At 38.6% G+C, this 25,382-nt stretch overlaps 1 protein-coding gene across 1 annotated transcript in view; it reads left to right on the top strand.

Annotated features, from left to right (window-relative positions):
• The window catches only part of LOC117299613 (chaoptin-like), a 66,142-nt gene that overhangs the window by 26,278 nt on the left and 14,482 nt on the right, over positions 1–25,382 (top strand). Inside the window, exons 15-29 of the mRNA XM_033783161.1 lie at positions 93–224; positions 787–936; positions 3,144–3,221; positions 4,793–4,930; positions 5,892–6,035; positions 7,157–7,372; positions 7,773–7,841; positions 10,132–10,197; positions 16,066–16,140; positions 17,301–17,369; positions 18,395–18,463; positions 19,793–19,864; positions 22,147–22,215; positions 23,021–23,161; positions 24,406–24,477. Coding sequence (XP_033639052.1) covers positions 93–224; positions 787–936; positions 3,144–3,221; positions 4,793–4,930; positions 5,892–6,035; positions 7,157–7,372; positions 7,773–7,841; positions 10,132–10,197; positions 16,066–16,140; positions 17,301–17,369; positions 18,395–18,463; positions 19,793–19,864; positions 22,147–22,215; positions 23,021–23,161; positions 24,406–24,477 — 1,560 coding nt within the window. The remainder of the gene's footprint in view (positions 1–92; positions 225–786; positions 937–3,143; positions 3,222–4,792; positions 4,931–5,891; positions 6,036–7,156; positions 7,373–7,772; positions 7,842–10,131; positions 10,198–16,065; positions 16,141–17,300; positions 17,370–18,394; positions 18,464–19,792; positions 19,865–22,146; positions 22,216–23,020; positions 23,162–24,405; positions 24,478–25,382) is intronic.

The raw sequence follows: 25,382 nt of genomic DNA, 5'->3' as shown, positions 1-25,382 counted from the left end.
CTTATGGCAAGCAGAGACATGAAATTGGGCCCAGTTAAATGTAGTCCTCACTTTGAAGTGGTTGTCCTTTTGTTGAATGTTTTTAATTGCAGGCACATTGATCATAACGAGATTAGCAACATAACAGAGTTCACTGACGATCAGTTTGACGGCGCTCTGACTCTCTACAGCTACAAGTTGACTTTACACGACCCGTTTGCTAATATACCATACTTGGAAAAACTGTAAGTACACAGTTAGTTTGGCTGATCTTCCCATCAATATGGAAGTGTCGTGGCTGAGCGGTTAAGGGCACCAAATTAAAACTCTGGTGTTTCTGATCAGCAGAGTGTGGGTTCGTATCCCTCAGTCGTGACACTTGTGTCCTTAAGCAAGACACTTAACCATTGCTTCGTCCTTCGGACGGGACGTAAGGCGTTGGTCCCATGTGTTGTGAAACACACGTTAAAGAACCCAGTGCACTTATCGAAAAGAGAAGGGGTTCGCCCCGGTGTTCCTGGTTTGATTGGCAGCATATTGCACCTTATAAATCATTACATGGTGCTTTGTTAAAGAAGCAGCTCTTATATTTCATATGTTGTCACACATACCTTGCAAGAAAAAAATGCATTTTAAAGAGCCTTGGATGAGCGTCATATGAGTGACGGGTATGCACGCAATATAAGAAACCACTACTAATATTGTTATAATCGCTGCAGATTTTCTATGATTTCTCAAAAAAAGGACCACAATTTGAAATGAAATTTCAGAGCAACTTGCATTGATTACTTGTTTTTGTTTTTGCAGGCATCTGGATTCAAATCGAATTGAAGGAATTAATCCTGATGACTTGTGTAAAATGATCATCTTGAATTGGCTGCAGTTGGATTCTAATTTACTGACTGATGATACATTGGATGAGAATGCCTTTACGTGTCTCACCAACCTTGGAAGTCTGTAAGTATTTTTTTTCTTAATATATGGTTTATGGTTTATGTAAAAACATTCAAAAAATTGCGGTCCAACGATTGAATTGGATTTTGGATTTACAGTATTACTGTACATACCTGCCAACTTTGAGGAATGAAAAAGAGGAATCAAGCAAAATCAAGCAAAATCATGTGATTCTTACAAAAAGTATGCACCCTGAATGTGCACCCTAAAACAAATATTTAAAAAAGCGAGAAAAATGTTTTCCGGATTTTGGGCCAGCATTACGAACGTTAAAACTGCAGCGTAGACAAAACATTCACAGAAACAAAGGCCACAATTCTTACATTGTAATAATGTATTGTGCATCCTGATTTTCAAGATATTTTTGTAGCATTCCTTAGAGTAATTCCACAAGCGCAATGCGTCCTTTTCGGACCATATCAAATCCTTTCTAGTCAAAAGGACCCCAAGTAAACCAGCCAAAGACGCACAGTCCAGTGACCTTGGATTAAAAAGATAAGAGACGAAACCCACGCTGCATAAAGGATGCATAACTTACACGTGCGTTATGTGTATTGTGTACAGCTCGCCGAGCCATACAACGATAAATTTCATTGGCTTTCAGATCCACAATTTCTTTTTAAGTGAATACACGCGAGCCTAAACCTCAACCACTCACAAAAAGGTTTACATTGTTAGAAAGCTGACAAGCCAGAGAGAAATGACTCCAGAGATCTAAGCTTACAGAGGGGGCTATTTAATGTTATGATTATTTTAGTACAGCAGTTTTTGGCTACACGCGAGTTTTACACAGGAAACGGGTCGATTTTTGACAAAAAAGTCAAGTTTTAACATGATTTACGCATGTGAAAAACATTTTTTTTCCAGTGTTTTTTGTATTTTCTAAAAGAATGCAATGTTAGGGTCATAATGTTGCAAGAACTAAGGTATACTTTGTTAAATAATGTTGTGGTGGCGATAGATGCGAAAAAGGACCCGTTTTTCAATGTTTTTAGATACACGTTCTCATAGAGATGTCACGTGAAAACTGTCCAGTGACTTAAGTTCCCCAAAGGAATCCATATGCATGGTCTGACTGCCATATTACTTGTCGCAAAAGAACACACTCACATACACGTATGTTGTGTGGGAAAACCATGTGCGCCTAGTCTTGTCTCAAGGTGTTGGCTATTTATTACAGCTTTTAGTAAAGCGCCCTCTCTTGGTGCAATGGAACAATGGCATTGAAGTACGTGTATAATATGGCCATCGCGCTAGACGAAAAATTAACAACGGCTCCAATGAAAGACCAACGTGGAGCATTTTACGCATTTTACGCGACAAATATATTGCTTGGAAAACATCTACATGTACCTCCATGGGAAAACAAGACGGATAAATAATTGATACATCAAACCGTTCAAAATATTCATAAATCACTGTATTAAATTAACAATGTACATGATTTTGAAGAAATGCTTTTGAAAAAATAATATTTCCGTAATGATTACGCCTAAATTAGAATGGTTGGCAGGTATGGATTAAAAGACATTCAAAGCAAAAGGTAAAAATTTGCGCGAGTGCATCAAAAATGGACTGTAAAATTTAGAAATCTAAAAGAAAAAATGTATTTGGTTTGCAGTAACACCATAGGTAGAGTTTGTTCTTAGAGAACTGTCTTTCTTTATTTTACTACCGCAGAGTAGGTTTATCAGATTGTTCGGGAGACTTCTCAGTTCTGAAAAGAACTGTCCTGCTTTTTAACTACTAGAGAAGGTATAGAAAATTGGCTGGGACTACTACTTTAGCAAGGAAATGTTATATACACATACACATAAGTATTTATATCAGGCGCCTTTTTTCCTAAGGTTACAAAGAGCCTACAGAAGATGCAACAGAAAAGTTGAAACTAAAGTTGTTCCAATATATAGTCATATAAAACAGTCAAGTATTTGGGTATAGACGAGTCTCGAGCATTTTCTTGTGTTGTGTACTATGCTTGCCTTTATTGCACAATATTATTGAGAGCTGGCATTGTTTATCATGCATTCAAAACCACAGTGGATAATATAAAATGGTCAAATAGTAGGAGGGTTGACTGCACTGCGTAGACATTGTATTGTAAGCATGGCTTAAAAACCCGGACGATCAACTGGTATTTTCTTTTTACCAGGCCTTATCACTCAAACAGAGTTCAATCACTTAAACTCATTGGTTTAATTTGATTGCAGGTATCTTGGTTCTAATAACTTCAAGTATGTCCCTCCAGCCGTGCAATACCAAGACAGAGCTCTCAGCCTGAGTACACTGTAAGTACACTGTAATCTATCAGTCCAATATTTCTTAACCCTTTTGTTACCGAATTGTTTTGACAAAAACCACTGCTGGTACATGTAACTGCAGCATTTGACTACTCAAGCGTGCAGCACATATTTCTCAATAATAATATGAGGCATTTATAATGCGCATAATGCATGAGCCTCTATACACAAAACAAAGAACAATTACAAGGTTTACTGAAAGCAAGTGTTACAAAAGAAAGATTCAAACAAATGAGTCTTTAAAAGTCCCTTGAAAGACTGAAGAGAGGCAGCTTGACGAATATGAAGAGGTAAGTCGTTCCATAATGAAGGTGCAATGAAGTGGAAGGCTCTTTGACGGTAGAATTTAGTGGAAAAGTTAATTTGAGTCGGTATGGATTGTCCAGCAGAGTGAAGAGGATAAACAGGAATGTATTTATGTTGAAGGTCAGATATAGGCATATAGACAGGAGATAGGCCATGGATATGAAGCCAGTAAGCATAAAAACATCTTACTAATAACAGAAACTGTTACCGGCTAAAACTCCTGAATGTTTATGTTGGTTCAACTTGTGCCCCACTCATTAACAAAGAAATTTATCATGCAGTATTGTCTGCTTTTAAAACAGCTTTATGAAATTGTTAATTTGTATTGAGCAATGGAGAGCTAATGATAGTATAAAATATTGTGAGAAACGGCTCCCTCTGAAGTAAAGTACATGTAGTTGTCAAGAAAGAAGTATCTTTTTCACTAAAATATTTGAATTTTATTCTGAGACCTCAAAATCTAAGGCTCTAAATCAAGCATCTGAAAGCACACATGTTTTCTTTCATTATTATTTCGCAACTTTGACGACCAATTGAGCTCAAATTTTCACAGGTTTGTTATGTTATGCATATGTTGAGATACACCAAGTGAGAGGACTGGTCTTTGACAATTACCAAAGGTGTCCAGTGTCTTTAATAAAAGTAATGGTCTGTTGTATGGGTTACCCGACTCTCTTCTTGATAAGTTTCAACGAATTCAAAACTCTTCCGGCAAGACTTCTACTTGTTCACATTTCCCCAATTTTGTATAAGTTACATTTGTTACCAGTTAAACAGAGAATAATTTTCAAACTCCTAGTTACGACACTCAAATGCAAACATGGTATAGCTCCTCAATACATGTATCTCAAAGAATTAATCCACGACTATTGCCGACTAGAAATCTTCGTTCTTGCTTGCAAAATCTCCTCACTCCTTTTCCAGCCACCACCAAAACATAACATGGCAAAAGGCTTTTCAGGTTGCATCTCCCTAATAATGTAGAAGAAAGCTCCTCTCTAGAACAGTTTCAGTCTATTTTGAAGACATATCTTTTTCTCAATAACTTATATTTTTCATTGTAGGCATTTTGTAGTTCTTTCAGTATTTTGTGTATTTTTGGTGTTCAATAGTCCTGGTTTTTCTCTCTTGACTTTCCAAAAGCGCTTTGAGACTTCACTGTAATTTTGCCCTACATAAAAACTGTTCATTATTATTGTTATTAATGCGAATTGCATTGAGTCTTATTTGAATGGTTCTTTTCTTATTTCCAGGTATCTAGGAAGCAATGACTTGACTTTTCTGTTAGCTGGAGCATTTTCAAACGTCACCACGCTAAGATCGTTGTCTCTTCAATCAAACAAAATTATCTCTGTTGAGAATGGAGCTTTCCCATTGGATATTAGGACCATGTGAGTATTGTGGAATATGCCAAATTGTTATTAATAGTATTATTAAAGACACTGGACACTATTGGTAATTGCCAAAGACCAGTCTTCTCACTTGGTGTATCTCAACATATGCAGAAAAAAACAAACCTGTGAAAGTTGGTTGTCGAAGTTGCGAGATAATAATGAAGGAAAAAACACCCTTGTCACACAGAGATGTGTGCTTTCATATGCTTGATTTTGGGACCTCAAATTCTAAATCTGAGGTCTCGAAGTCAAATTCGTCACAAAACTACGTCACTTCAGAGGGAGCCGTTTCTCACAATGTATACCATCAACCTCTCCCCATTACTCGGTACCAAGTAAGATTTTATGATAATAATTATTTTGAGTAATTACCAAAAGTGTCCACTGCCTTTAAAGGAACAAGATGTTCTTTGGTACCAGTTTTAATTTGGCTGGGGGGGGGGGTGTAGCTGACTGTGGGCCTCTTTTGTTTGTTACTGTGGTGGGTTTTTAATTGTATGTTTTATTCATTTATGTTTTAGCTCCTGCTTCATAGTTTTAAAAGTTGTTCTCTGTACCAGTTTTATTTTGGCTGTTGAGGGTTTTTAGTCCATTCGTGTTTGGCTATGTTTGAGGTTTTTTAGTCCATTCGTGTTTGGCTATGTTTTTGTTTTTAAACCGTTGTCCCTTCTTCTGTTGTTATGGTGTTTTGTGGGTGCTGTTTTTGCAATAATCTGGATTTGCTTTTGTTTTAATGTTTTCTAATGTGTGATTTTTAAGCGTTTGAGCGCAATCTCCTTAAATGGGCGTGTCACGCCCATGAATTAACACTTTTTACCGGGCATAAACAAAGGTTTATACACACCCACGTGACGCGCTCTCCACCAATAGGAATAGCGAAACTGTCTGAGGTATTTATGAATATATATATATATTTTTTTTAAGTTATTAATTTGACAATTGTTTTGTTTATTTACAGAGACTTGAGTTATAATGATTTTTACTTCCTGCATGAGAACCCATTCCGGAATCTCACAATGCTGTCTTCTCTGTCTCTGCAATATAATGAAATTGATGTTATACCAGACACCGCGTTTGATGGTTGTACATCACTAGCTAACTTGTAAGTAAATCAGCACATCTGTACAATATCAGTAGCAGTAGTAGGCATCCGTCCGTCAATACTGACGATGGACTGCGCCCAGTGGGTTGTCCTCTCTCTTGCAGCTACGGCTGTGGCTGAGAAGTCCGATTCTTGCATGGCAGTCTCTGCCACAGTTGTTGCAGACGTACGGGGAGGGGGCTGACACAGGGGTGGGGGCTGCTACTCGCAATTTCCTCCTCTGCCTCTTCTCCTGCAGCAAGGAAGTGCGCCTCTCTTCAGCGTGGTGGACCCCTGTGGCAACTGTTTGTCTGTAATCAAGATCTGTAATAATAAAAAAATGAGTAGGGTAGATGGCCTTAGCTTTCAATCCAAAACAGATACTAATACCGTTTCTAAGCCCTATGCTGTGTGTGTCCTTTGAGACTATAGTAAAACCAGGGCAAAAGCACCAAATACAGAGACAAAATGTACAAAAACAATGCAATAACAAAAGCAGAAATCAACATGAGAAGGGTTAACAAATAACCAGAAATTACCAAGCTGCAGAATGGGGTTCTTACATAGATGTGAATAATCTTCAACATAGTTTTAAATATTAATAATTATATCAAAGTCTTATATAGCGCATCTAGCAAACAAGGTACTCAAGGCGCTGAGTATATACAAACTGTCAGAAAGATAGGTTATTGCAGTGATGAATTCTGAGACCCAACTATGTAGCATCTTATAAGGGTTTACAAGGTGCTACGGCGCATTTAGCAGCCACAGCCAGGAACACCGGGGCGAACCCCTTCCCTTTTCGATAAGTGCACTGTGTTCTTTGACATGCGTTACACAACAAATGGGGCCAACGGCTTTACGTCCCATCCGAAGGACGAAGCAATGGTTAAGTGTCTTGCTTATATTATAGGCAAAAGGGTCACGACTGGGGGATTAAAACCCACACTCTGCTGATCAGAAACACCAGAGTTTGAACTTTGTGACCATTGTTACAAAATTGCCACAATAGTTACATGTCTTTGTCAGTTCCTCCAAAGACATCATAAACATCTCCATATCGATTCTCATCTGTATCGGCCTGTGTTGGATTATAGTCATTGGGACAATTGTCACAAATTAACATTTCTTTTAATCTACAGATATCTGTATGACAACAAAATTGGTCGGATCTTGAGAACCACAATTGAGGATTGTCCGCTTTCTGGCAATGTTTATTTTCATAATAATGAGATTGCGTATATTGAGGATGGATCCTTTGCTCATATCACTTCAACAAGCAGGATATATCTTCAGAATAATCGGCTCACCAAAATACCCAACGGAGGAGACTTTGCTGATATGAGTTTTTATTATATGTAAGTATTCAATAATTGAGACTTTACATTTTGTACTGCTACCTAAAGCACACATTATTTGTGTCATTTCACATGTTGGTACCAAATGAGTGAGACCTTACCGATCGTGGTACTACATGTACTTAAAATATCACATATTTGTGCCTTTATCAAATTGACTGCTTTTTGTAAGTAAGTACCAAATAAATGAAATTTTACCAATCATATTGCTACCTAAAGTATCAATTACTTGATCCTTTACCAAAGTGTCCGCTATTTATGTGCAAAATCAAATTAATTGAGACTTTACCGATCATATTGCTACCTAAAGTATCAATTACTTGTGCCTTTACCAAAGTGTCCGCTAGCAGTTTCAAACAGAAATCTATTTTTGTTTTCATTTCCCTCTGGTTTTTTATAGATCTTTCCGGCAGAATTTTATCACAAGCGTCCAGAATGGAACCTTTAAAAATATCAAAGGAAGTTATCTGTAAGTTTAGGCTTTTTAGAAAAGCGTCTTAAATTTTTTAGAAAACAAAAACCAAGGGCTAATTGTGTGAGATTCCCATGGATCTGGCAAACTGGAACTGGCCTGTTCTTACTGGCACACTCGGTCGTCAAATGATGGAATACTATGGTTATGGGTTCGAACCCCATTCCAGTAGCTTTCAGATCACTAAGATGGGTTCGAATCTCACTTGTAGCTTTGGAATCACTGGGTGTTCTGATGGTAGAATACAATGGTTAAGGGTTCGAATCCCACTTGTAGCTAGGAGATCCCTAAGTTGGTAAAATACAATGGTTAAGGGTTCGAATCCCACTTGTAGCTAGGAGATCCCTAAGTTGGTAAAATACAATGGTTATGGGTTCGAATCCCACTTAGTAGCTTTGGAATAACTGGGTGTTCTGATAGTATAATACGATGGCTATGGGTTCGAACCATACCATTAGTTTTGAGATCCCAAAGATGGTAAAATACGGTAGTTATGGGTTCGAATCCCATATATAGCTTTGGTCTCACTGGGTGTTCTGATAGTAGAATACGATAGTTATGGGTTCGAATCCCATATATAGCTTTGGTCTCACTGGGTGTTCTGATGGTAAAATACGATGGTTATGGGTTCGAATCCCATATATAGCTTTGGTCTCACTGGGTGTTCTGATGGTAGAATACGATGGTTATGGGTTCGAATCCCATATATAGCTTTGGTCTCACTGGGTGTTCTGATAGTAAAATACGATGGTTATGGGTTCGAATCCCATATATAGCTTTGGTCTCACTGGGTGTTCTTATGGTAGAATACGATGGTTATGGGTTCGAATCCCATATATAGCTTTGGTCTCACTGGGTGTTCTGATGGTAGAATACGATAGTTATGGGTTCGAATCCCATATATAGCTTTGGTCTCACTGGGTGTTCTTATGGTAGAATACAATGGTTATGGGTTCGAATCCCATATATAGCTTTGGTCTCACTGGGTGTTCTGATGGTAGAATACGATGGTTATGGGTTTGAATCCCATATATAGCTTTGGTCTCACTGGGTGTTCTGATGGTAGAATACGATGGTTATGGGTTCGAATCCCATATATAGCTTTGGTCTCACTGGGTGTTCTTATGGTAGAATACGATGGTTATGGGTTCGAATCCCATATATAGCTTTGGTCTCACTGGGTGTTCTGATGGTAGAATACCATGGTTATGGGTTCGAATCCAAAATATAGCTTTGGTCTCACTGGGTGTTCTGATGGTAGAATACGATGGTTATGGGTTCGAATCCCATATATAGCTTTGGTCTCACTGGGTGTTCTGATGGTAGAATACGATGGTTATGGGTTTGAATCCCATATATAGCTTTGGTCTCACTGGGTGTTCTTATGGTAGAATACGATGGTTATGGGTTCGAATCCCATATATAGCTTTGGAATCACTGGGTGTTCTGATGGTAGAATACGATGGTTATGGGTTTGAATCCCATATATAGCTTTGGTCTCACTGGGTGTTCTGATGGTAGAATACAATGGTTATGGGTTCGAATCCCATATATAGCTTTGGTCTCACTGGGTGTTCTGATGGTAGAATACGATGGTTATGGGTTCAAATCCCATATATAGCTTTGGTCTCACTGGGTGTTCTTATGGTAGAATACGATGGTTATGGGTTCGAATCCCATATATAGCTTTGGTCTCACTGGGTGTTCTGATGGTAGAATACGATGGTTATGGGTTCGAATCCCATATATAGCTTTGGTCTCACTGGGTGTTCTGATGGTAGAATACGATGGTTATGGGTTCGAATCCCATATATAACTTTGGTCTCACTGGGTGTTCTGATGGTAGAATACGATGGTTATGGGTTCGAATCCCATATATAGCTTTGGTCTCACTGGCCGTTCTGAATGGGTTCGATCCCTACCAATAGTTTTGATATTCCTCAGGGGTGAGATAGTAGAATACGATGGTTATGGGTTCGAATCCCACCAGTATTTTTGTATTAGAACCTTGGTTGTCATAAGCAGTGTTAGGTGTTCAAACACAGTGCACTTATAGAAAAGAGAAGGGGTTTGTCTGGTGTTCCTGTCTTGATTGGCAGCATACATGTAATGCACTACAGCATCTTGTAAACCATTACATGGTGCTACTTAGCACGATGTAATAGTTTACAAGGTGCTGTACTTCAAAATATAGCTCCCATATACCTTGCAGAAAAAAAATACTGAGCGTTTTAAGAACCCAGTATTATTTTATTATTTTATGACACAACTTTTTGATTTGTTACAGTTACTTATCAGACAATGATATTTCCTTCATTGAGACGGATGCTTTCAAGGATGTTTCATGCACTTAGTAAGTATCATTATAGGCACTGGACACCTTTGGTAGTATTGTCAAAGACCACCATTCCCACTTATCAGACAATGATATTTCCTTCATTGAGACGGATGCTTTCAAGGATGTTTCATGCACTTAGTAAGTATCATTATAGGCACTGGACACCTTTGGTAGTATTGTCAAAGACCACCATTCCCACTTATCAGACAATGATATTTCCTTCATTGAGACGGATGCTTTCAAGGATGTTTCATGCACTTAGTAAGTATCATTATAGACACTGGACACCTTTGGTAGTATTGTCAAAGACCACCATTCCCACTTATCAGACAATGATATTTCCTTCATTGAGCCGGATGCTTTCAAGGATGTTTCATGCACTTAGTAAGTATCATTATAGACACTGGACACCTTTGGTAGTATTGTCAAAGACCACCATTCCCACTTATCAGACAATGATATTTCCTTCATTGAGCCGGATGCTTTCAAGGATGTTTCATGCACTTAGTAAGTATCATTATAGGCACTGGACACCTTTGGTAGTATTGTCAAAGACCAGCATTCCCACTTATCAGACAATGATATTTCCTTCATTGAGCCGGATGCTTTCAAGGATGTTTCATGCACTTAGTAAGTATCATTATAGACACTGGACACCTTTGGTAGTATTGTCAAAGACCAGCATTCCCACTTATCAGACAATGATATTTCCTTCATTGAGCCGGATGCTTTCAAGGATGTTTCATGCACTTAGTAAGTATCATTATAGACACTGGACACCTTTGGTAGTATTGTCAAAGACCACCATTCCCACTTATCAGACAATGATATTTCCTTCATTGAGCCGGATGCTTTCAAGGATGTTTCATGCACTTAGTAAGTATCATTATAGACACTGGACACCTTTGGTAGTATTGTCAAAGACCAGCATTCCCACTTATCAGACAATGATATTTCCTTCATTGAGCCGGATGCTTTCAAGGATGTTTCATGCACTTAGTAAGTATCATTATAGACACTGGACACCTTTGGTAGTATTGTCAAAGACCACCATTCCCACTTATCAGACAATGATATTTCCTTCATTGAGCCGGATGCTTTCAAGGATGTTTCATGCACTTAGTAAGTATCATTATAGGCACTGGACACCTTTGGTAGTATTGTCAAAGACCAGCATTCCCACTTATCAGACAATGATATTTCCTTCATTGAGACGGATGCTTTCAAGGATGTTTCATGCACTTAGTAAGTATCATTATAGGCACTGGACACCTTTGGTAGTATTGTCAAAGACCAGCATTCCCACTTATCAGACAATGATATTTCCTTCATTGAGACGGATGCTTTCAAGGATGTTTCATGCACTTAGTAAGTATCATTATAGACACTGGACACCTTTGGTAGTATTGTCAAAGACCACCATTCCCACTTATCAGACAATGATATTTCCTTCATTGAGCCGGATGCTTTCAAGGATGTTTCATGCACTTAGTAAGTATCATTATAGGCACTGGACACCTTTGGTAGTATTGTCAAAGACCAGCATTCCCACTTATCAGACAATGATATTTCCTTCATTGAGCCGGATGCTTTCAAGGATGTTTCATGCACTTAGTAAGTATCATTATAGGCACTGGACACCTTTGGTAGTATTGTCAAAGACCAGCATTCCCACTTATCAGACAATGATATTTCCTTCATTGAGACGGATGCTTTCAAGGATGTTTCATGCACTTAGTAAGTATCATTATAGACACTGGACACCTTTGGTAGTATTGTCAAAGACCAGCATTCCCACTTATCAGACAATGATATTTCCTTCATTGAGCCGGATGCTTTCAAGGATGTTTCATGCACTTAGTAAGTATCATTATAGGCACTGGACACCTTTGGTAGTATTGTCAAAGACCAGCATTCCCACTTATCAGACAATGATATTTCCTTCATTGAGCCGGATGCTTTCAAGGATGTTTCATGCACTTAGTAAGTATCATTATAGGCACTGGACACCTTTGGTAGTATTGTCAAAGACCACCATTCCCACTTATCAGACAATGATATTTCCTTCATTGAGACGGATGCTTTCAAGGATGTTTCATGCACTTAGTAAGTATCATTATAGACACTGGACACCTTTGGTAGTATTGTCAAAGACCACCATTCCCACTTATCAGACAATGATATTTCCTTCATTGAGCCGGATGCTTTCAAGGATGTTTCATGCACTTAGTAAGTATCATTATAGACACTGGACACCTTTGGTAGTATTGTCAAAGACCACCATTCCCACTTATCAGACAATGATATTTCCTTCATTGAGCCGGATGCTTTCAAGGATGTTTCATGCACTTCGTAAGTATCATTATAGGCACTGGACACCTTTGGTAGTATTGTCAAAGACCAGCATTCCCACTTATCAGACAATGATATTTCCTTCATTGAGACGGATGCTTTCAAGGATGTTTCATGCACTTAGTAAGTATCATTATAGACACTGGACACCTTTGGTAGTATTGTCAAAGACCACCATTCCCACTTATCAGACAATGATATTTCCTTCATTGAGCCGGATGCTTTCAAGGATGTTTCATGCACTTAGTAAGTATCATTATAGACACTGGACACCTTTGGTAGTATTGTCAAAGACCACCATTCCCACTTATCAGACAATGATATTTCCTTCATTGAGCCGGATGCTTTCAAGGATGTTTCATGCACTTAGTAAGTATCATTATAGGCACTGGACACCTTTGGTAGTATTGTCAAAGACCAGCATTCCCACTTATCAGACAATGATATTTCCTTCATTGAGCCGGATGCTTTCAAGGATGTTTCATGCACTTAGTAAGTATCATTATAGACACTGGACACCTTTGGTAGTATTGTCAAAGACCAGCATTCCCACTTATCAGACAATGATATTTCCTTCATTGAGCCGGATGCTTTCAAGGATGTTTCATGCACTTAGTAAGTATCATTATAGACACTGGACACCTTTGGTAGTATTGTCAAAGACCACCATTCCCACTTATCAGACAATGATATTTCCTTCATTGAGCCGGATGCTTTCAAGGATGTTTCATGCACTTAGTAAGTATCATTATAGACACTGGACACCTTTGGTAGTATTGTCAAAGACCAGCATTCCCACTTATCAGACAATGATATTTCCTTCATTGAGCCGGATGCTTTCAAGGATGTTTCATGCACTTAGTAAGTATCATTATAGACACTGGACACCTTTGGTAGTATTGTCAAAGACCACCATTCCCACTTATCAGACAATGATATTTCCTTCATTGAGCCGGATGCTTTCAAGGATGTTTCATGCACTTAGTAAGTATCATTATAGGCACTGGACACCTTTGGTAGTATTGTCAAAGACCAGCATTCCCACTTATCAGACAATGATATTTCCTTCATTGAGACGGATGCTTTCAAGGATGTTTCATGCACTTAGTAAGTATCATTATAGGCACTGGACACCTTTGGTAGTATTGTCAAAGACCAGCATTCCCACTTATCAGACAATGATATTTCCTTCATTGAGACGGATGCTTTCAAGGATGTTTCATGCACTTAGTAAGTATCATTATAGACACTGGACACCTTTGGTAGTATTGTCAAAGACCACCATTCCCACTTATCAGACAATGATATTTCCTTCATTGAGCCGGATGCTTTCAAGGATGTTTCATGCACTTAGTAAGTATCATTATAGGCACTGGACACCTTTGGTAGTATTGTCAAAGACCAGCATTCCCACTTATCAGACAATGATATTTCCTTCATTGAGCCGGATGCTTTCAAGGATGTTTCATGCACTTAGTAAGTATCATTATAGGCACTGGACACCTTTGGTAGTATTGTCAAAGACCAGCATTCCCACTTATCAGACAATGATATTTCCTTCATTGAGACGGATGCTTTCAAGGATGTTTCATGCACTTAGTAAGTATCATTATAGACACTGGACACCTTTGGTAGTATTGTCAAAGACCAGCATTCCCACTTATCAGACAATGATATTTCCTTCATTGAGCCGGATGCTTTCAAGGATGTTTCATGCACTTAGTAAGTATCATTATAGGCACTGGACACCTTTGGTAGTATTGTCAAAGACCAGCATTCCCACTTATCAGACAATGATATTTCCTTCATTGAGCCGGATGCTTTCAAGGATGTTTCATGCACTTAGTAAGTATCATTATAGGCACTGGACACCTTTGGTAGTATTGTCAAAGACCACCATTCCCACTTATCAGACAATGATATTTCCTTCATTGAGACGGATGCTTTCAAGGATGTTTCATGCACTTAGTAAGTATCATTATAGACACTGGACACCTTTGGTAGTATTGTCAAAGACCACCATTCCCACTTATCAGACAATGATATTTCCTTCATTGAGCCGGATGCTTTCAAGGATGTTTCATGCACTTAGTAAGTATCATTATAGGCACTGGACACCTTTGGTAGTATTGTCAAAGACCAGCATTCCCACTTATCAGACAATGATATTTCCTTCATTGAGCCGGATGCTTTAAAGGATGTTTCATGCACTTAGTAAGTATCATTATAGGCACTGGACACCTTTGGTAGTATTGTCAAAGACCAGCATTCCCACTTATCAGACAATGATATTTCCTTCATTGAGACGGATGCTTTCAAGGATGTTTCATGCACTTAGTAAGTATCATTATAGACACTGGACACCTTTGGTAGTATTGTCAAAGACCAGCATTCCCACTTATCAGACAATGATATTTCCTTCATTGAGCCGGATGCTTTCAAGGATGTTTCATGCACTTAGTAAGTATCATTATAGGCACTGGACACCTTTGGTAGTATTGTCAAAGACCAGCATTCCCACTTATCAGACAATGATATTTCCTTCATTGAGACGGATGCTTTCAAGGATGTTTCATGCACTTAGTAAGTATCATTATAGGCACTGGACACCTTTGGTAGTATTGTCAAAGACCAGCATTCCCACTTATCAGACAATGATATTTCCTTCATTGAGACGGATGCTTTCAAGGATGTTTCATGCACTTAGTAAGTATCATTATAGGCACTGGACACCTTTGGTAGTATTGTCAAAGACCAGCATTCCCACTTATCAGACAATGATATTTCCTTCATTGAGCCGGATGCTTTCAAGGATGTTTCATGCACTTAGTAAGTATCATTATAGACACTGGACACCTTTGGTAGTATTGTCAAAGACCACCATTCCCACTTATCAGACAATGATATTTCCTTCATTGAGCCGGATGCTTTCAAGGATGTTTCATGCACTTAGTAAGTATCATTATAGGCACTGGACACCTTTGGTAGTATTGTCAAAGACCACCATTCTCACTTATCAGACAATGATATTTCCTTCATTGAGCCGGATGCTTTCAAGGATGTTTCATGCACTTAGTAAGTATCATTATAGACACTGGACACCTTTGGTAGTATTGTCAAAGACCAGCATTCCCACTTATTCCCACTGACATGTATGTGTATGTGTATCCTAACATATTCATAAAATAACAATTCTGTGAAAAATTTGCATGAATTGGTCATTGAAGTTGCAAGAGAATAAGGAAAGAAATAACACCCTTGTTGCTCAAATTTTGTGACCTTTCAGATGCCTAAAAAAGGCTTTAGGACTCAAGTTTGTTACTATTTAAAATGAGAAATTACCTCTTTCTCACAAACTATTTTACTTCAGAGGGAGCCGTATCTCACAATTTTGTATACATCAACAGCTCCCCATTGCTCGTTTTAAAGTTTTTATGCTAACAGTTATTTTGAGTTTGTTTGGGGCAAACATGCATAAAACAAATATATAAGAAAAAACTATTATTATTACTTTTCTTGTTTTGTTTATAGTGACATTAGTTTGAACAGCAATCCACTATGGACAATAAGTTCCTATTCTTTCCACACAGTCAGCTGCAGATATTTGTAAGTATTCTCAATCACGGCTTAAAGATTACACTGGACACCTAGAAATTGTCAAAGACCAGTCTTCTTACTTGGTGTATCCCATTGTATGCATAAAATAACAAACCTGTGAAAATTTTAGCTCAATTGATCGTCGAAGTTGCGAGATAATAATGAAAGGAAAAACACCCTTTTCACAGGAACTTGTGTGCTTTCAGATGCTTGATTTCGAAAGCTCAAAAACAAATTCTGAGGTCTCAATATTAAATTCAAATATTTTAGTGAGAAATAACTTCTTTCTCGAAAACTACATTACTTCAGAGGGAGCAGTTTCTCACAATGTTTTATACTATCATCAGCTCTCCATTGAACGTTAACAAGTAAGTTTTTATGCTAACAGTGATTACCAATAGTGTCCAGTGCATTTAAGTCGTGTTCCCATTTGAGGATTTGTACCGCTGCAATGCAGAACGTTACAGTGACTTGCTTTGGTCTTATTTTACCCTGCCTTTACCACCTGGACTTACATTCCACTTCTTTTGCATAGCGTTTTACAGCAATAGGTTTACAGTCGCGCTAGGTTTACAGCGCGGAGCTGTTCCCTTTTGACTAGCAGCCCTGTTCTATGACCTCCTTTGGCCTGTTAGTTTTACTTAACGGTTGCGGTAATTTGACAGGAGGGTCATCAGTTCACCGTGCTTCCCCAAGGGCTGTCTTTTACTTTCATCATCTTTAGACTGTAAGTTTTATGTAAATCTGTGATCTTAGACGAGTTTTCTTTTACCAATTCTGTAATGTTAGCCCCCCGAACAACTGAACAATCTGACATTAGCCCCCCTCATAAAATCCAATTTGACTAATATTTGTTTGTTTGTTTGTTTGTTTGTTTTAATGATCTTCCCATCAAGGGAACTCGGCATACTCATACTAGGGTTATAAACGCCAAGCTGGCAACAGCCAATCTCTCTCATACAAACATTGGTTCTATGATAAGGAATCACACAAATCAATGAATTGTGATTCAGTAACTAGACGACAATATTTATTCTAGTCATTGTGAAAACATGTGGTTAGCTGGCGGATTTGAACCCACAACCTCGTGATTGCAAGTCCTGCAGTCTAACCACATTGGCCGCGGTGACTATTTGATTATAAAATGAATATTGATATTGTTTTGGCAGGTATATGACATCAGTAGGATTGTCAACTATCCCATCCTTGGCTTTCAGTGGATTAACTGCATCTAGATTGTAAGTATTCATTAGTATAGAGACCCTTGCTATGTATAAATGGGTACCTGCTAGGGTAGAGGTTGATATTGTGTATGACAAAGCTCGGGGCTGTATACTCCCAAGGGAGCTAAGAAACATTACAGGGATGTTATTGGCCCCATGACCAGGGCACTAATGTAAAGAGCATTGATACGGTTATTGTGAAATGCGTTGTATAAGAATTTGTTATTATTATTTCAAATGATTCAGGGCAAGCTTTTGCTTAGCAACCTCCAGATAAGCAAACCCTAGTACCATTGTGACACACATCCATTCAGATTCCTGTATGGGTGTACAACGTCTTTTTTGTAAAAGCAAAAGCTTGCCCCTAATCATGTGACATAGCAACTGTCTCGATAGTCTGAGGAATTTGAACTTAAGTGTTAATTTGTGATCAAGCAAGTCATTGTACTAGACAATATTCAAATCTAACAAGCAAATGGCTTGTTATTAATTTAAGGTATTTGAGTTTGTCTGTTTCTTGTTTGCGTTTGGCAGCAGAGCCAATAAGGATGCGTTGGTCCCTATGGCACTACATTATTAATAATAATAATAATAATAATAATTATAAACCATAATAATTATTGTACAAAGTAAACAGATATGTTTTTAACCGGGTTTTGAATTGTATGATGTCTCAGCCTGTTTGACAACCTCTGGAAGACTGTTCCATAACTGGACTGCTGCATATTGGAAAGAGTAGTAACCGTACGACTTGGTTTTGATAACAGGGGGAAGCAGCAGGGATTTATTTGAAGGTCGCAGATTCCTGGTTGTTTTGTACTCCTGAACTAAGCTTTGAAGATAAACAGGGGCAATACCATGGATACATTGATAAGTCAGAACCAAACATGTAAAATCAATTCTAGCCCGTATTGGCAGCCAATGAAGGTCCTTAAGAATGGGTGTGATGGATTCCCGAGTGCAAGTTCTGGTGACAAGTCTGGCTGCTGAATTTTGTATACGCTACAATCTGGTAATCTATTATTATCTTTTTATTGCAGGTATATGGAGTCCAATTCCATTACAACAATCGAGGAAGAAGCATTTGATGTGTCTATAAGTTCCCAACTGTAAGTCCATACTTTTGATTATTCTGATGTCTTATTAGTTTTTGTCAAATCTTGTGGTGTGTCATGGTCGAGCGGTTGAGAGCACCAAACTACAACTCTGGTGTTTCTAATTAGCAGAGTGTGGGTTCGCATCCCAGTTGTGACACCTGTGTCCTTATGCAAGACACTTTACCATTGCTTCGTCCCTCGGATGGGACGTAAAGTTGTTGGTCCTATGTTTTGTGTAATGCATGTAAAAGAACCCAGTGCCTTTTATCGAAAAGAGACCCGGTTCGCCCCAGTGTTCCTGGTTTAATTGGCAGCATATTGTTGCACCACATTCCTGTGGCAGAGAACAAAATTCCTCTGACTTGGTGAGATCTCTTCACTGGCTGCCAGTATGAGTAAGAATCAAATATGAAATCCTCCTGTATGTACACAAATGTCTTCATGGTCAAGCACCAAAATACCTCACAGAAAACTTCATCCTCTACAATACTGGTCATTCTGAAGACCGTAAAAGGCTTCGCTCTGCTCTCACTCCTATAAGAAGGCTGGAGACAATCTATTTTTCAATGCAGCTCCTAAGCTTTGGAACCAACTGCCTTGTGACGTCGGAGAAGCAGAGTCTACTTCGATCTTCAAGCGGTCTCTCAAAACGTTTTTGTTTCCCCACTGAGAGCCTCTTGTAACTTTCTTTTGTTTTGTTTTCTACTCATGTTATTTTGTTTTTCTTGTGAGGCGCTGTGTTAATTGTAGAGCGCCATAGAAATGTTTATTATTATTATAAGTATTATTATGAGAACAGGGTCTCATACTTTAAAAACGTAACTTCACATACCTTTCAGGAAAAATACTCAGTGCTTTGATACGGTCCTAGGGGTATGACAAAAAGCGCTATATTCATGTACATAAGAACCAAGTATTGTTATTATTAGTATGGCCACTTGTAGTTGCTATGGCTATGGCCATTTAAACGATTTTGTTTATGCAGGTGTCGAGACACACAAGGCCTAGAGGCTACTGTAACGTGTGGGCTACAATGTACAATCAACTTTTTTTCTAGGGGCCGTTGCCACCTACTCCTGGGGCTGACACAGGGTTACCCCTTTTACAGTCCGTGTACGTAGTAATGCATCCTCGTACCCATGGGCTAATGGCGTAGCAAGATCAATCACCCCGGGGAACAAGGTTGTGCGCTAACCTGTATAAATGCTATCCGAAAACAACCGGTTATAAACAGCTCCAGCTGGTCATTATCAACCGTTTCAACACCCCCACGCGACGCACTCTCCAACAATAGGAATAGCGAAACTGTCTTGGGTATTTATGACTATTCTTTACTTACAGGTATTTACAGAGTAACAAGCTGTATGATATAAGAGGCAAGATGTTTGTGGATGGATCAAGTGTTAATGAACTGTAAGTATTATTATTTATAAATAACACAATTCAAGAACTGACTCCACGGTAGTGCAGTTAATTACAATCCTATAGTAGTAGTCCCAGCCAATTTTCTATACCTTCCGCCCGGGTAGTAGTTAAATAAGCAGGACAGTTCTTGTCAGAACTGAGAAGTCTCCCGAACAATCCGATAAATCTACTCTGCGTAGTAGAATATAATTAGACACTTATCTATAGAACAAACTCTACCTGGCAAGTAGATACACACATGGTGTTACCGCAAACCAAATATACATTGATACCTCACCATGCAATGCCTCAAATCCTATATAACTAACAACCGTTTAGAAAGGCACTCCAATGTCGTGCCTAACCAAATCCTATATAACTAACAACCGTTTAGAAAGGCACTCCAATGTCGTGCCTAACCAAATCCTATATAACTAACAACCGTTTAGAAAGGCGCTCCAATGTCGTGCCTAACCAAATCCTATATAACTAACAACCGTTTAGAAAGGCACTCCAATGTCGTGCCTAACCAAATCCTATATAACTAACAATCGTTTAGAAAGGCACTCCAATGTCGTGCCTAACCAAATCCTATATAACTAACAACCGTTTAGAAAGGCACTCCAATGTCGTGCCTAACCAAATCCTATATAACTAACAACCGTTTAGAAAGGCGCTCCAATGTCGTGCCTAACCAAATCCTATATAACTAGCAACCGTTTAGAAAGGCACTCCAATGTCGTGCCTAACCAAATCCTATATAACTAACAACCGTTTAGAAAGGCACTCCAATGTGGTGCCTAACCAAATCCTATATAACTAACAACCGTTTAGAAAGGCACTCCAATGTGGTGCCTAACCAAATCCTATATAACTAACAACCGTTTAGAAAGGCACTCCAATGTCGTGCCTAACCAAATCCTATATAACTAACAACCGTTTAGAAAGGCACTCCAATGTCGTGCCTAACCAAATCCTATATAACTAACAACCGTTTAGAAAGGCACTCCAATGTCGTGCCTAACCAAATCCTATATAACTAACAACCGTTTAGAAAGGCACTCCAATGTCGTGCCTAACCAAATCCTATATAACTAACAACCATTTAGAAAGACGCTCCAATGTCGTGCCTAACCAAATCCTATCTAACTAACAACCGTTTAGAAAGGCGCTCCAATGTCGTGCCTAACCAAATCCTATATAACTAACAACCGTTTAGAAAGGCACTCCAATGTCGTGCCTAACCAAATCCTATATAACTAACAACCGTTTAGAAAGGCACTCCAATGTCGTGCCTAACCAAATCCTATATAACTAACAACCGTTTAGAAAGGCACTCCAACGTCGTGCCTAACCTAATCCTATCTAACTAACAACCGTTTAGAAAGGCACTCCAACGTCGTGCCTAACCAAATCCTATATAACTAACAACCGTTTAGAAAGGCACTCCAATGTTGTGCCTAACCAAATCCTATATAACTAACAACCGTTTAGAAAGGCGCTCCAATGTTGTGCCTAACCAAATCCTATATAACTAACAACCGTTTAGAAAGGCGCTCCAATGTCATGCCTAACCAAATCCTGAATGAACTACATTGACATCTAAAACATTTTGGAATGTGTGGATGCGCTAAAAGGCGAAAGATGGACGCTTGCAGTCGTTTGGAATGACTCTGGAGTGCCTTGGTTTCAGACGTCGATCTTGTAATAAGCCGAGCCAATGTATGTTAAGTTCCCCCCTCTACAATCGAAATTTATTTGGGTCGACTTAGAGTCGCTCCTGATCTGTTTGGTTCGGCGTGACTCTGGCTCTCCAAGAAACTGGTGTAAGAGAGATTTGCAGTAAATATGTGAATATCTCTTTTGAGTAGTGTTGGTTCTGTAAAAAAAATTGTAAAAATGTGAAATGAAACAAAAAGTTGACAAAGTAAGTGTGAGCGGGTATTAATAAGTCCAGTGATTCTTACCTACAATCCTATTGCTGGCTAACAGAATATTGCTGAATAGCGGTGAGAAAGTCCCACTGTTTCTTGTTTGATTTATCAGTTTAGTTTGGTTGTTTTTTGAATGATTCATGGTTACTTTCATGTAAACACTGAACACTGTTTGATTTAGAGAACTGGCTTTCTTTATTCTACTAGTGCGGAGTAGATTTATCGGATGTTCGGGAGACTTCTCAGTTCTGAGAAGAACTGTCTGTCTTTTTTAACTACTACCTTGGCTGAAGGTAAAGAGAATTGGCTTTTAACGGGTGATTCCCCTAACAATGTTTTATTTGGTGTTTTCCTCAGGCATCTAGAGAACAATGAGCTACCTTCTATTCCACCGGATGCGTTTGATGGAGCCACTTTGAGTAAACTGTGAGTATACCTACAGATCAAGTATGGAATGCGCTGTTTTTTTGACTGCGTGAGGGCGCTCTAAACAGTATTTTTTCATATCCGGGGGCATGCGGGATTCGTCCTTAATAGGCGTTCTGTCACTTTTGTTGCGCCGTAGTTTTGAGTTGATTTAGAGGTGGATTATAACAGCTCCTTTAAAAGTCTTATTGTTTGTGATGGATTAGATGTCTGTCATGTCTGTGGTGGTAATGTGTTCCAATCTTTAATAACTGTTTTGGGTATGAATGAATATACCCCTAGAAGTGATTGACAGCGCCCTCACGCAGTCAAAAATATGGCCAATTAGTAATGAGTCAATCAATCAACACTTCAATCAATAAATGTGAGTCAGTTGTCGATCTAGGTAGTTTTTATGCCCTGCCGACAACGCCAGCCCAAGGGGCATCTAAAGGTCATTATGTCTAAACAAAAGAAATGTCCGAGCAAAAACTGCAGAAGGACTTGGCATATCAACTCCAAACTTTTTAATAGATGTTAAATTTGCATCGGGGATAAAGAATATTAGTTTTGGTTTTTACACATATACACAGATGTGTGTTAGCACTGTATACTCAGTACTTTCCCGGGTCCTGTGAAAACAAATCACAGGCATATTACTCAGGTGGGATTCGAACCCACGACCTGTGGACTGGTCTTGGGATCCCCCCAGAAGCCTATTATTTTGCCATTGTATGGCTAAAAAAAAAGAAATGCCCCCCACCCCCCGCCCCCCGCCCCCAAATGAGAATGTGATATACCATTGTTGTTATTCCTTGTTTCCTAGACTTATGTACGGCAATGTGTTAACGACCTATCCTGCTAAAGCATTGGCCAGCCAGAATCTACAAGAGATCGATCTCAACAATAATCAGATTGGAACCCTACCGGACAACGCTTTTGAAGGACAAACTAGTTTGAGAGAACTGTACGTAAAGTAACCAATAGGTTGTGTGACAAAATTAGGCCTCAATGTTAAAACAAAAAGTTAGGTCTCAAATCACAGACTCCTCTTTTTGAATGACAAACTAGCTTGACAGAACTGTACGTAGAGTAATAAATTACCTCGACCACTCAACTACATCGACGTGATCGGTAGAGATACGGAGTCTGAAATCGTGGAGCTTCCAAACATGAGGGATAAACACCTCGGGCGTGACATTGTGCATGGACTCTCGGTCGCGACCGTTATATGATGATGATGAGAGTAATACAAAGATAATTAAAAAAAGTAAAAGGCAAACTAACGGATTAGTGTTAGCACCAAATACTCGGTACCTTCCTTCGCTCTGTGAAAACAAATCACAGGCATTATACTCAGGTGGGATTTAAGAGCAGTGTCTTACCAACTAGATCACCGTGATTGCAGGTAGCTAGAGGCAGCACTTTCAATCACAGGCATTATACTCAGGTGGGATTTAAGAGCAATATCTTACCAACTAGATCACCGTGATTGCAGGTAGCTAGAGGCAGCACTTTCAATCCCATAATTTAGCAGCTGGTACAACGATTTAATGGATGAACAATTGAGTTCAAGTTTTCACAGGTTTGTTATTTTATGCATATGTTGAGATACACTAAGTGCGAATACTGGGATTTGACAATTACCAAAGCTGTCCAGTGCCTCTACACCATAAGTCTGATTTCCAATTTGTTTTTTTTGCCCTAGAAAAAATTGAAAGTTGATTAAATAGCCAGAAAAGTTTCTCAGGCAGACACCATGTACTAAACGAAATGTGTTTTAGCACCAAATATCATTCCTGTAAACAATCATGCAAATTTGGCGTCGCCAAAAAAACCCAGTTTGCCCTGTTTAAACTTTTCTTCACTTTTACACTTAGTATTGAGCATGAATCAGACTGATGTCCCTTTTAATTTGTTCAAAGACTATGTATTATATTATTCTTTTCCCATTATTTTCCCGCCTTCATGCATCACCGCTGATCCACCGCCCAGTACTTAAGCAGCATGCAGCATCAGAGTCCAGCATTCTCCAGAAGACGATCAGAGCATACTGATCGAAACGTCGAGTTAATCCAACGGTTCTTTTCAGAACCACCCCAACTCATTGAGAGATTGTTATTACATGGTGTTACCGCAAACTTTTCTATATCTTACCTCCACCATGCAAAGTTTCAAATCCTACTTTCCCATTATTGTATTTTTTTTCAGAAACTTGGAGAATAATCGACTCACCGATCTTCCAGCTGGTATTTTTGCACTGCTAACCAGCTTACAGGAATTGTAAGTCAAATTATGTTCAAGTATTAAAATTGGTTTTAACATTTCAACATTTAAGACATTTACAAATTTTCAGAATATTAAATTGTTGCATAGATGTGAGACAGTCATTTCCTCATGAATAGTGTGGGTGTTCCGACCAATATCGGCAAATATCAATCAATTAAATTAATACACGCATTTCATTTCATGCATTTCCCCTAATCCACTCAAACTAGGGATTCGTTTTTTTTTCACTCAGATTTGTTTCAGTCAATCTATTTCATTTAGGCATTCTAGACTACACTTTGACTATTCTTCAATTGAATGTCTATTACCTATTTAAAGGGTCTATGTAACTTTTGTAGGACAAAAAACACAATGTCCACAGATTTACACTAAACTTACACAGTTTGAAGATAATGATAGTAGAAAGCTTCCATGAAAATATTACTTACTGAGGTGCTGTAGTTTTTAAGAAATGAGTAAAACAATGTAATGAAAATAATTTGCGCCTCATGAGACAAAAATTATTTTAATCATTTACAAACGTGTTTTCATGACATTGTTTTACTCATTTCTCAAAAACTACAGCACCTCAGTAATTGACATTTGAAGGGAAGCTTTCCACTATCATTATCTTCAAACCCTGTAAGTTTAATGTAAAACTATGGACATTTTGAAAAAGTACCCAAATCCTTTAAACCTTATGAAATTGAATGGTTGACCAGGTCTTGCTGCTCGCTTTTACCAAATTGAATAAGTCTGGTGGGCCAATGAAATTGAATAATCTTAATTAACCAGTGAATACTAGTGAAATTGAATAACTCCTTTTGACTGTCAAAAGCTGACTTATTGGAGCATTTTTTTGAATTAATATTGAATAAGCAGTATGTTAAACTGAATGGATTTTTGTTGAACTTGGCTGG

The sequence above is a fragment of the Asterias rubens genome, chromosome 14 (genome assembly GCF_902459465.1).
Source record: "Asterias rubens chromosome 14, eAstRub1.3, whole genome shotgun sequence".
Classification (NCBI taxonomy): domain Eukaryota; kingdom Metazoa; phylum Echinodermata; class Asteroidea; order Forcipulatida; family Asteriidae; genus Asterias; species Asterias rubens.
The sequence above is the reverse complement of the archived record's forward strand: the minus strand, read 5'-3'. Positions and strand labels throughout refer to the sequence as shown.